This window comes from Pleurodeles waltl, chromosome 9 (genome assembly GCF_031143425.1).
Source record: "Pleurodeles waltl isolate 20211129_DDA chromosome 9, aPleWal1.hap1.20221129, whole genome shotgun sequence".
Classification (NCBI taxonomy): Eukaryota; Metazoa; Chordata; class Amphibia; order Caudata; family Salamandridae; genus Pleurodeles; species Pleurodeles waltl.
The window spans coordinates 464630041-464643340 of record NC_090448.1 but is presented as its reverse complement, the minus strand read 5'-3'; the positions used below and the strand labels follow the sequence as shown (position 1 = coordinate 464643340).

The 13300-nt window shown below is 40.7% G+C and overlaps 1 protein-coding gene across 1 annotated transcript in view; it reads left to right on the top strand.

The window, feature by feature from the left end:
• LOC138259506 (tumor necrosis factor alpha-induced protein 2-like) overlaps positions 1 to 11925 on the top strand; it is a 197207-nt gene extending 185282 nt beyond the window's left edge. The window contains exon 12 of the mRNA XM_069207293.1: positions 9244 to 11925. Within this exon, the coding sequence (XP_069063394.1) occupies positions 9244 to 9385 (142 nt within the window). The 3' untranslated portion in view covers positions 9386 to 11925. The remainder of the gene's footprint in view (positions 1 to 9243) is intronic.
• The last annotated feature ends 1375 nt before the right edge of the window (positions 11926 to 13300 follow it).

The following is a 13300-nucleotide window of genomic DNA, read 5'->3' as shown; positions in this document are numbered from 1 at the left end:
GAGCAGATAGAAGTATGGAGTTTGAGGTCCCCGAACTCACAATTTAAAACACATATTTTAGTGAAGATGGTTTTTAGATAGTTAGGTTGAAAATGCCACTTTTAGAAAGTAGGTATTTTCTTGCTAAAACCATTCTGTGACTCTGCCTGTTTGTGGATTCCTTGTCTGGGTCAGTTTGACAGTTGGGCTGTTTGTGAATCCCCTCTAGATGATGAGACAAAGAGAGCTGGGGTGTAGCCTGCATATCCTGATGAGCCACCTTTGATAGAGTGGAGAGAGGAGTGGTCACTTACACCTGAATGGGCTGTGCCTGCCCTCTCACAATGTAGTCTCCAACCCCCTGGTGTATGTCTGGGACCAGGCCTGGGCAAGGCAGCATCTTGTGAACAACAGAGCATTTTCTTTGAAGTATGCCTATTTCAAAGGCAGAAACAGGTATAAGTATCGGACCCAAAACCCCTGAAAATTGGATCACTTCTGAATTCAAGAGGAACCTCTGCCAAGGAGAAGAGCTAAAGAGCTGAGTAGTTCTGACCCTGCATGTGGCTGTGCTTTGTTGGGCTATCCTGCAATTGCTGCTTCTGTGTGTAAAAGGGGACAAAGACTGGACTTTGTTGTATATCCCTGCTTGTGAAGAATCTCCAAGGTCTTGAACTGAGCTTGCCTCCTATTTTGAAGTATCAGCGCAATCAAAGACTTCCTCTGCCAGCACTTAGACTCTCTGCTGAGACACCTGCCATGCCAAGTGGTGTCCTATCCAGTCCTTGGGCCCTTGAAAGGTGAAGTTGGCAGAACAAGAGCTGAAAATTCACGCTCAGAATGCTTTGCGGGGAAATTTTCGATGCACCATTTACAACGCAGCTGATAAATGACGTGCTGCAGGCTTCGCAGCTAAAATCGACCCTCCAGCTGCATCGCGGCTGGGAGATCAATGCATCGCATCTGGATAATCAACGTGCAACACCCCCTTGTGTCTGCTGATAATGACGTGAACTCAACGCAGCATGGTTTTCTAACACTGTGGCTGGATTTTCCACGCATCGTCGTCATCGTAGACCTGCATGGATCCGAGATGCCATGTCCAGAAATCGACGCATCGTGTTCTGGCGAGAGAGAAAAATGGCTCATCGCTGACCTGACCAGAGAAGAAACGACGCACGGCCTCACTTCTCAGTAAGGAATCAACGCATCTCTGACTTTTCCTTCACACGCTCGCCTGTGCAGCTTTATTGTTGATATAAACCAAGTACGTTGTGCAAAATTATAGTTTCCATTGTTTTCTATGGAGTAAAACTCTTATTCTTTTAAAAATTCATATTTTAACTTGTGTATGTTGCATTTTTGTTGTTTTGGTCTTATTTGATTTAGATAAATAGAACATATTTATGTAACTGGATGTGGTGTCCATTTTGTAGTGTTTTCACTGTATTACAGTATGTGTTGGTACAAATAGTTTACTCATTGCTTCTGAGTTAAGCCTACTTGCTTGTGCCAAGCTACCAAGGAAGTGAGTGGGGGTTAATCAGGTGTGTTTCTCCTTTGCTCTGACTCGAGTGCGGGTCCTTGTTTGGACAGGGGGTAACCGGACTGTCAAACAAAACCCCTATTTCTAACAGGTGGTATTGCAAGACAGAAATTTGCTGGGTGGAAATGTGTCATCTATTCGTACAAAACTTGCAGCACCCACACCAAGAAGCCTCTTAATGTGTTGGATGATGTTTTTCACTGCTGGTTTGTACTCTGTAGCGGCATTTGTGTTCAGGTATCTTTCAATATTGGCTGTGTCTAAATGTGATGTTGGGATATTCCCCAGTGAAATTGGCCACTGTCTTCTCTTTTAAAAAAATCTTTCAGTGTTTCCTCAAAATTGCCCAGATGTTATTAGCTTTGTCATTGTACATGATGTTATATCCAACATACTTATCCACAACGTTGGTACTTAGAAAAGCCATAGGTGCATTAAGCAGATCTTGCCTGGACACCTTATCCACGTTTGTTACTATGGCTTGCTATGTTTTTTCAGATTACCTACTTCTTTTCTTAAAACATGCCAACAAGCTGGATTTTTCTTTCTCGTATCTTGATCAGTGCTACTGTTGTGTCTGGCACAAAAAACGTTCATCATTATGGATACTGTGTATAAGAGCGGGTAGGTGACTAGGCATGTAGCATCAAGTTGGCAGCCACACGTTTTCTGAAGAGACTGATACAGAGTTGCAAAGTAAATGGATCTCGAGGTCAAGAGAATCCACTTTCTTTATGCTGATGTTAAGAGTTAAATGTAGGTTCAACTTATTATCATTTAACCTCTCCACAAATGTTTTAGCCAGTCGTTGTGAACCTCTCCAAATAACAAAATGATTGTCTACATAACAAATCCAGAGTAAAACATGTTTACAGTACAACTCCAGGTTTCTAACAAGCTGCTCCTCCCACCAGCCAAGGAATGGAATAGCATAGCTGGATGCAAAGCAGGTCCCTATCGCTCTACCATGGATTTGTCTGTACTAAACTTTCTTGAACACAAACAATTGTTAGATTGACAAAAGTCAATCATTTTGACTAACATCGTAGTATAATATAGGTAAAATACTAACTTTACCCTCAGAAAAAGGCTACATTCAATAATGTCAAGGTCATGTTTAATGCTAGTTTATAGGTTACTAACATCCAATGTAGGAGGAACCAAGTCACTTTTCCATGTAATATCTTTTATATTGAATTAATGAATGTACCAATTTAAAAAGCATAAAGCCTCTCCAAAGGAGTGTCCCGGGGCCGCTCTGCATGAATCAGATCAGCCACTCACAATAGGTAATATGAAAAGAGATGTGTTTTTAGATCTTTCCTTAAGCAAGCTTCACACTGAATAGTTCACAAAGAGAGTGGAAGTTTGTTCCATGCCTTAAATGCCAACACTGAAAGGAGTGACCTCCAGATCTGGGCAAACAAGCCTTTGCAATCTTCGCAAACAGAGCTGAGGCAGATCAAAGAACTCTAGCAGGAGTATAATGAAAAATTCTCCTGATATAAGAGCTAAGGCCTTGGCTGAAAAAGCCTTGATGGAAGAAAATTAAGGCATTAAGGCTTTGAACAAGACCCTTTTTCTTAATGGGTAACAAGGGCAGGTCCTGCAGATAAGGAGAAACTGAAACCCTCCTTGATAGGTCCAAAATAAACCCGGCTGTCACGTTTTGGACTGCCTTAAGTTGCCTGATCTTATAGTTGGGCACCCCAATATACAGGCAACTAGAGTAATCAACCCTCTGTGGGATCAGAGAATGGACCACTGCCCTGCAGGACTTGACAGGAAACAAGTCCAGGAATTTCCTAACCAAACAGAGCAGACCAAAATATGTGCTGGATGCTGAGATTATCTGTGTCTCCATAGATAACGATTCTTCATTTCTTACTTCCAAATTCTTATCTGTCATGGCCAGGGGAAGGGGGAAGAGTATGGAAATCCTGAGACCTATTATGATTGGTCTAGATGCCTTTACCGAGCGGGAGAATCTCAGTTTTGTCTGTGTTGCATAGGAGGAAACCTTTCTACATCCAGCTTAAAAAATCCAACAGACATGAAGCAAACAGGATTTTATGGGAGGTCAAATGATAAAAGGTGAGAAGCAATTGTGTGTCATCTGTACATGATATTGTTGCCACCCCATGAGATTTAATTAGAGTGGCAAGTGAAGCCAGGTAAACATTTACCAGGGTGGAGCTTAAGGAACAGCCCTGTGATACTCCAGAGGTAAGTGTCTTCAATGATGAAGATTGAGGTGCTAGCCAGATCTCTTATATTCTACCCTCAAGGTGAGTCTTAAGTTAAAGCCACCCTGAACCCCCAATGCCTATATTTGCAATCCTCTGCAAGAACACATGATGGACACTCTTCCCCTCATCCAGTGAAAAAGCAATGGTCTTAGACACTTCAAGGACGGCCATTTCCATGCTATGATGAGGTCAGACTGGATGAGATGGAGAACCCTGCTAGTTTCTAAATATTCGGATAATTGGGTGTTAACCACTTCTACAATTTTTGTAACCAAAGATAACAGTGAAATAGGCTTGTAGATGGAAAGAAGGTTTGGATTCCAAGACTACTTTCTTAACAGTGGGATTAATTTAGCCCTTTTCCAGCATGCAGGAACAGATGCTGTTCCCTTGAAATGATTGAGAAACACAATAAGCACTGGAGAAATAGATGTAGCGAACAACGCAAAAAAAAAGATGGCGGCACAGGATCCAAAGGTGTGCCTGAACAAAAGGTGATCTATAATGCCAAACAGATATCCATCAAAGAGATAGGCCCAAACTTATTTAGCTAAAGGTGCCAGTTGATTTAATACCATGGTCCACAGTTTGCCATTGATCTCTGCCACAAACAGGCATGACCAAGCATCATAAATTTCAAAAATCTTATCTTCAAAAAAGAACGGGAGTTGCTCACACCAAGTATTCAAGGTCTTAATGGGAGGGGGTTTCAAGATAAAGGATGCAAATAAGCTTTTATGATTTTGAAAAATGTCAATGGATTAATTATTTACAGCGTCAAATCAGGATGGACGTGTAGAGGGAACATTTGGTAATATTTATGACCTTATGTTATTCTTTATAGTTTATTTATATCTGACTTTTTCCCGCAGAACTATACTTCTGGTGCTACTGTCTCTCACGTTGTTTGCACAGTTTATTTTGTAGCCCAGAGCACAGTTGAAAGCCAGGGGTCCGCAGGGCCACTGGATTTACAGTGAGTTACCTTGGTGGGAACAAGAGAATAAACTGATCCCAGCAGCCACTTATTGAATACCATAGCATCCTCATCCATATTCCTCAAGAAACCCTTTTAGGAGGATGCACCAAATAAGTGCATATTGGCTTCCTTCATTTTACTCCAGAGCTTCACTTCATTTAGGCCATGGGTGGTAGATACAAAATTTGTTGTCACTGCCTCTCAATTAAACGGGATCATACCATAAGAAGGAGAGGAATGCAATAAAGGAATGCATAAAGGCCGATTAGAAAAAATAGGGTCAAACATGTGGCCACTTCAATAAGTGGGAAACTTAACAAATTGGGATAGATTAAGAGCCAGACGGGTTTCAACCAAGGCCCTTCCAGCATTAACTATGGACATATCCACCTATAGATTAAAATCGGCAAGCACAGTCATTTTAGAATACTTATCAGTCATAGTACTCAGTTCATCGTCCCATGATTCCAGGAAATCAGTGGTCGGACCAGGAGGGCCGTACACAAAAATCCCTGAAAAGGTGAATTGAGGAGCAAGTGAAATACAGAAGCCCATGCCTTCAGCATCTCTCAAATTAGAGAGAGGATACTAACTAGACTTAAAATCCCGATGAATCACCGCAGCAGCCCCTCAGTTTTTAACCAATCCGATCCCTTCAGTATACGGCAAGTTCACAAGCTATTCCATGACAAATATCCAGACCTGACTCTTGCCATAGCATTGGTTCAGGCATCTTGATTGGCATACTCAAGCAACTGTGTGATAGAAAAAGCGTTTACCAATGCTGCTTTAAAAATAGATTGATGTTACTGCCTGCTATTCTGAGTATCCAGTGGTTAGTACCTAAAGGCTATTCTTGATGAGCAAATCAATTAACAGTACAGAAGAAGATTAAATTAATGGCAAAACAGACATATACCAAATCAGACAGCAAAACTGACTTATACCATACACAATATGGCGTACTTATATGACATACTTATACCATAAACTTGCCATCCTCCAGGAGATGCCTCCTAGAGCCAACTTTAGAAGGTTTCAGTGCCCAAAGTTCATCAATCGACAAGCAGCTATAAGACGCTAAAACTAGACTAGACCTGCCATTGTGGCTGTTTCTGGATGCAAGCCAGGTATGGACGGGTGCAGACACTCAAGTTTTTGGCACTCCTTGTGTGCTTTAGCAGGGCATCCATGCTGCAGCACTCATTAAATAGGCTGAGAAGTGAGTAGGAAGAACAGTTAGAGCTCAGGCTAGCTAAAATGCCACCTCTTGATGTTCTACTCAGCCAAAAAAGAACACTCTGCTCTATAATCCCACCACAGAAGCGAGTAGTTCACTGGGGAACAGAGCCACTGATGAATAAACAGCAGAAGACCCACTCAGAGGCAAAAAGTAAGTGCCAGAGTAATGCCTCAATTCACTATACATGCAACATTGGTTTCACTATCTCATATTTTCTTGCTAATACTGATAGAGCAATCAAGTCAAGTCGCCTTGAGGAAATCTCCGCTATCTTTGATGTGTGGGGGAAATGCAGTAATAAATGGTCTATGGAAAAAATCTATGTACTCCGAAGTATTTTGTGACAAGCTTTCTCTGGGTGAAACAATAGGCTTCCCCAGAGGATTCTGTTGATCCTTATGTGTTTTGGGTAGAAGATATACAGGGAGTGCAGAATTATTAGGCAAGTTGTATTTTTGAGGATTAATTTTATTATTGAACAACAACCATGTTCTCAATGAACCCAAAAAACTCATTAATATCAAAGCTGAATATTTTTGGAAGTAGTTTTTAGTTTGTTTTTAGTTTTAGCTATGTTAGGGGGATATCTGTGGGTGCAGGTGACTATTACTGTGCATAATTATTAGGCAACTTAAGAAAAAAAAATATATACCCATTTCAATTATTTATTATTACCAGTGAAACCAATATAACATCTCAACATTCACAAATATACATTTCTGACATTCAAAAACAAAACAAAAACAAATCAGTGACCAATATAGCCACCTTTCTTTGCAAGGACACTCAAAAGCCTGCCATCCATGGATTCTGTCAGTGTTTTGATCTGTTCACCATCAACATTGCGTGCAGCAGCAACCACAGCCTCCCAGACACTGTTCAGAGAGGTGTACTGTTTTCCCTCCTTGTAAATCTCACATTTGATGATGGACCACAGGTTCTCAATGGGGTTCAGATCAGGTGAACAAGGAGGCCATGTCATTAGATTTCCTTCTTTTATACCCTTTCTTGCCAGCCACGCTGTGGAGTACTTGGACGCGTGTGATGGAGCATTGTCCTGCATGAAAACCATGTTTTTCTTGAAGGATGCAGACTTCTTCCTGTACCACTGCTTGAAGAAGGTGTCTTCCAGGAACTGGCAGTAGGACTGGGAGTTGAGCTTGACTCCATCCTCAACCCGAAAAGGCCCCACAAGCTCATCTTTGATGATACCAGCCCAAACCAGTACTCCACCTCCACCTTGCTGGCGTCTGAGTCGGACTGGAGCTCTCTGCCCTTTACCAATCCAGCCACGGGCCCATCCATCTGGCCCATCAAGACTCACTCTCATTTCATCAGTCCATAAAACCTTAGAAAAATCAGTCTTGAGATATTTCTTGGCCCAGTCTTGACGTTTCAGCTTGTGTGTCTTGTTCAGTGGTGGTCGTCTTTCAGCCTTTCTTACCTTGGCCATGTCTCTGAGTATTGCACACCTTGTGCTTTTGGGCACTCCAGTGATGTTGCAGCTCTGAAATATGGCCAAACTGGTGGCAAGTGGCATCGTGGCAGCTGCACGCTTGACTTTTCTCAGTTCATGGGCAGATTTTTTGCGCCTTGGTTTTTCCACACGCTTCTTGCGACCCTGTTGACTATTTTGAATGAAACGCTTGATTGTTCGATGATCACGCTTCAGAAGCTTTGCAATTTTAAGAGTGCTGCATCCCTCTGCAAGATATCTCACTATTTTTGACTTTTCTGAGCCTGTCAAGTCCTTCTTTTGACCCATTTTGCCAAAGGAAAGGAAGTTGCCTAATAATTATGCACACCTGATATAGGGTGTTGATGTCATTAGACCACACCCCTTCTCATTACAGAGATGCACATCACCTAATATGCTTAATTGGTAGTAGGCTTTCGAGCCTATACAGCTTGGAGTAAGACAACATGCATAAAGAGGATGATGTGGTCAAAATACTCATTTGCCTAATAATTCTGCACTCCCTGTAGAATAGGTATGGTAGGATGTTTACACTTCAAGTATTTATCCTCCTCACACTCAATGAGACCACAATCTCGCCATTTGCTATTAAATCCCAATATTTATTACGGGGTGCCAGTACCTCACTGCTATTTACCTTTGTGTAACAATCTAGGTTACTCAATTGGTTCAACCGTCATTCAAGTACATTTCTTTAGAAAGCGCATTACTTTCTTTGTCAGAGGACCTGATAGCAATTCCCAATCTTAGTAATCCTTTACATTCTCTTATATAAATATAATCATTTTCAAATAAATATTTAATTCATTTTGTAAATGTATTAAATTAAAAGATTTATTTACAAAGAAATCCCACCAGGAGTGGAACATTTGTATCTACTTATTATGTTTTAAACTTTACAAAAAGGGATGTATAGAATTTATTTAAATGTATTTATTTATGTTTTCAAACACTAGTTACATTTATTTTTAATTAAAATATTTATTAAAATAGTTTACCATAAAATAATATATAATATTAATAATATATTTGTGTATTTATTTATAATGTTTTAATGTTAAATACATATATTTCTATATTTAAGAGCTAAAAAAGATTAATAATAAAGATTAATAAATAAATAATCAATGTAACATTATTTCCTATGAGGTTTTGTTTTAAGTCCCTGCCTCCATTTTCTGTGATATGAAGTTACAGAACAAGTGTTTGGCCATGTGAGCTGCTGAACGTACTTCTACTCTGAGCTGCAGTGCATTTTCTACTGTTTTGTGTCCTTTATGGTTGTTGTAACTTTGGTTCTACCCCCCAATTTAGAAGGTAGACATTTGTAAGGGTAAATGTACACACGTAGGTAATTTTACCTTTGGGAATGAGTCCCAATATCTTTACAATTTATTATACTGCAAACATTTTTTCAATTGTTTACCTTTTTATTTCAATTCTCCAACCTATCCCCCCTCAAGCTTTGTTTCGATACCTCAACTGATGAGGTTTCTTTCATCCATCCTTTTTTAACCGTTTATTTTTCTTCAGGTCATCGTCTTGAGTGACTATTCGACCATTTGTTAAAATAATCATTTTTCAAAATGCAATTAATCTATTTCAATTTACTAACTTGGAATTCATCAAGTTATTAAATTATCAAAGTCGCATAAATGCCTATCATGCTAGTACTTTAGTTTATTATAACTCTCATTAAGTATATATGTTCCTCGCCAACTGCTCAGACTTTTTTTAAATATAACTTGTGTTCTTACAATCCTTTTATAGCAAAAGTCAAGTTGGAGCTGTCCTATACGTCAAAGGGAACCTAAAAAGTAGTGATCTGAAGTCAATTCTGAACATTCTGGATATTGGAGAAATACTGGACGATGATACACCAAAGCTATTCTCATATATAAAGGTTTCCTGAGGTTGTACCATGAATCAATGCGACATTTGAGCCTAAACATCAACAGGGCACTGCTTGCAAGTGTACTACGATTGTAACTGTGACAGTACACAAGAAATATCCAACACTTGCCATTCGGAACGGCCCTGAAATCCTTTTCATTTTCACCATTGCTCTATCTGTGCTTAGGTGTCTCTTTCTGTGGTGTTTATAGCTGTAAATACCAAGTGACTGATTGACTGAAATTGCTTCCCCAAAGAGCATTCCCTGCAGTGTCAATTGGAGTCTCAGTGCTACTAAACAATGTTTCGGAGCCATAAGTGGTGTAGATTAGGAGAATATAGAATGTTTTCTTAGCTAAACAGTTACATATAGCTAGTTTGTGGAAATGTGTGCAACTGGTATATTTTCCGTTGATCTGTAATTACATCAAACACATCAGCATCTTACAATGCATCCAGTCATAGTGCTTTGAGACAGAGTGATTGAGTGTAGATGTCTTTAAAGCCAATACTCATACTGAGTTGCCTTTGGGGGCTATCATAGTGTAATTAGTTGGTTTGTTTGGCATGTATTAAGGATAAAGGTTTGTTCTAGAGCAAAGAAGCCTTCAAAAATATTTCTCTAGCCTAATAGTAAAGTGAGTGACAACTACTCCTGTTTTCCAATTCGCATGAGATTCTCTTGTCTAAGGGTACTAGTACTGTCAAAAGTGAACCCTGAATGTGCCTTTTCTTTTTAATTTAAGAGCAGCAGAAAGACAAAATGGAGGTTCATGGAAATGCAGTACCATTCATGCTATGTGAGTGAGCAATAGAGCCTTCACCAATCTGGGAAGTAGATTGTGGGAGTCTTTGCTCGTTGGCCATACTGTGTTAGAGAACCTGATGCAGTTGTCCAGGCAGTGGTTGAAAATACCTAGCTGCCGTGACAGGGACCAATATAGTTCTAAACGAGAAAATGGGCATAAAGAAAAAAGTCAGAATCCAGAACCATGCGATGATGCCATTAGTAGCTGCCGAACAAGAAACTGTCTTTGTACATTTGCCAATGGCCCTCTGTGCTTCTTGCCCCTATCACTACCCATCTTTCTACCTGTGCCCCATTTAGGTGGATACACCTCACTGGGTTGGAAAAAGGAGGATTTAGGGCAGGATTCTGGGTAAAAACTAAGGGATCCATGTCAGTAGCTGTCCATTCTGTTTTCTTGCGAATTAAAGATGCTCATGAGCTTTAGTGAGTTTTTAAAAACTGAATAAATAACCCTTTGTTTAATACTATACTCAACAGGTCCATAGAGGAGGGACTAAGTCAACAGCACAGTGCGATGCAGTGTTTCTTTTTTTGTGTTTTTGTAACTGCCATGTTTCTTTGTAAGTAGATCTACAGCATATGCAAATGTTTTTAGAGCATGAGACGCCAGAGAGTCTATTTTGCCATGTAAATTAGATGGCAGGTCAATATTTACTTTTCTTACTAACACTTTCATACTAGTAAAATACGAATGTGTGTCCGTGATACGTGGTACGTTGGAATAATGTAGTTGTTTGTAAGCTATTTTTATTTTTCTACAGAAATAGGTACATTTTATATGGCATGTTTATTTAAAATGCTGCACTTTGTACACATAATGTCTATAATTAGTTGTTGTCTTTTTCCGGTTACTAATGTTTGACTTTTTTTTTAGCAATGTTAGGGCATTTGCCACTAGGAGGACTCCGAGCAGTGTGGAGGCAGGAGTTTGAGCTCATCTGTATCAAATTGAGCAATGTTCCCGTGAAATGTACATCCTTTCTTTATACCGGTGCACATGGTAATCCTTGACAAGGGATAGTAATAGGTTGTAAAACAGAGGAGAACAAATGACCCCTTTGAGCACTGCCATGTTAGATTTTGCAGATCCAAATCTAAAATGCTGCCTCTTCTACATAAGCTATAAAAAGATTAAAAAAAGACTCGAAAATCTAACAAAGCCGCCTGCCAACCATTTATGGATCTCTAAGTGTAATGAAAATAATACCTTATTTTTATATGGCAGTGATTACCACTGTTGAGCCACTTCTAAGTGCTGTAAATAGAGGTGCTGCTATTAACCACATTCATGAACATTAGTTTGCTGACTTCAGAAGGATCAAACGCTGAAATGGCTTTGCTGAGGGTTGCACTTGTTCCCACAAATCACCACATATTTCAGGAGCAACCATTTAGCTCAAAGAACGGTCCTGCTGGCCGTGTAGGCAGCAATTGGGTTAAGAAGGTTTCCAGATAGCACCAGTTTTCATACAGCTACAATGCATCACCCACCACCCACTACCAAGGGTGCCACTAAGAAACAAAGTCGTTAAAAAACTGTTTTTAAAGGCCAAAAGACATTGGGTTTCTCTCAAGCAAAAGTGTTTCCAAAGGTAGGCATTTCGTCCTTAATAGCCCTGGGAATAACCCAAGGTGCAGAGAGACTACGCAAACTGTGCACTGGTTATGGCTTATGTGTGAACTGTACTGGAATGCATATTTATAAATATTGTGATGCTTTATGATAGTCCTCGAATAACTGATTTCTTAAACATATCCTGTACTCATGTGATGATTACCTAATTATTAGACGAATCTAAGATCCACCAACAACATTGGGACACCATCCCTTATAGAACCCATAGTTACTTGGAACATCCAAGGTGCATATTTACAAGCCCCTAGTGCCACAGGAGCATCAATTTTTGAGCACTGTGCACTGCGTCGTATTTACAAGGCAGTGATAAGCCACTTTTGTGTTTTAACGCCACCTTGTAAATACGGTCCTTTAACACACAGCTCTTTGTGTGTAAGGGACATGGAATGGGTGGTGCTGTGGGCATTCCACAGTAACACCCATTGAATTTTGATGCTGTCCCAGATTTACGAGAAACCTGAGGCAGCCCCAAAATCAAACGCATTCTGCAGCACACATAGAAGGAGCAAATCGCCATTAAAGATTGTTTTGTGCAGGAAGGTGTCCCTTTCTGCACAAAAACAGTCTCCCCTCTGGGCATGCTTGGTGATACAGACCTTTTGGGCAGAGGTCACAACATGAGTCAAACAAACCGTGGGGTACCAGCATCAGGTAACTGGAAATTGGATTCTACTACACATAGCAGAGGAAGAGCCAATACCCAGATATGGTAGGATATGGGCGATGCTTGCATTTGGGGTGGCCAAGCAAAACATTGAGACTCTGGGGTACCCAGCCCCCCCAACGGTGCAGCAGTGGGAGTCAGACCTGGACTGGTGTCAAGGGGCAGAGAGGGTGGTGTATCAGAGCCGGGGGTGTCCTAAGAAATGGGAGACAATATGGGGACCCTGGATCCCAGCAAGTGGGCACATGAGGCCTCAAACATCGCACCTGTTCTCACTGGGTGATGCAGGGGATAACCAATATGATATGATAAGATATGGGGGAAGGAAAAGTGCCTGGTCCATAAAAGCTCCAAAAGATGTCAAATTTGGGTATGCATGGCAAATGAAACTGATGTAAACCATAGCGGCTATGCTGAGCTGAACTGCCATAGTTATTTATGTACAATGTACCTTGAGCTGTGTTAAATAAAAAGAATCTTAAAAAAAAAAAAACAGTTTCTCTCACAACACAGCCATCCTTGCACCATGGCGCAAGGGTGGCTGCATTGGCACTGGGCAGCTAATTTGGTGCTGGGAGAAACACAGGGATGCGCCATATTCTTTTAAATATAGTGCATCCCTGCATTTTAGAATTGACGCAGCACAGCGCTGCCAATTTTGGCTCAGCGGCCACACTGCGCCACTTCTAGTAAATATGCCCACAAATTTGCAAACCACCTGGAAGGACTTAGGGCCTAATTACCAGTCTGGCGTTCACTAGACCACCAGACTTGCGGTGGTGCCGCCGCTGCTGTGGGGGTCCAACTGCCACATTACAACCCC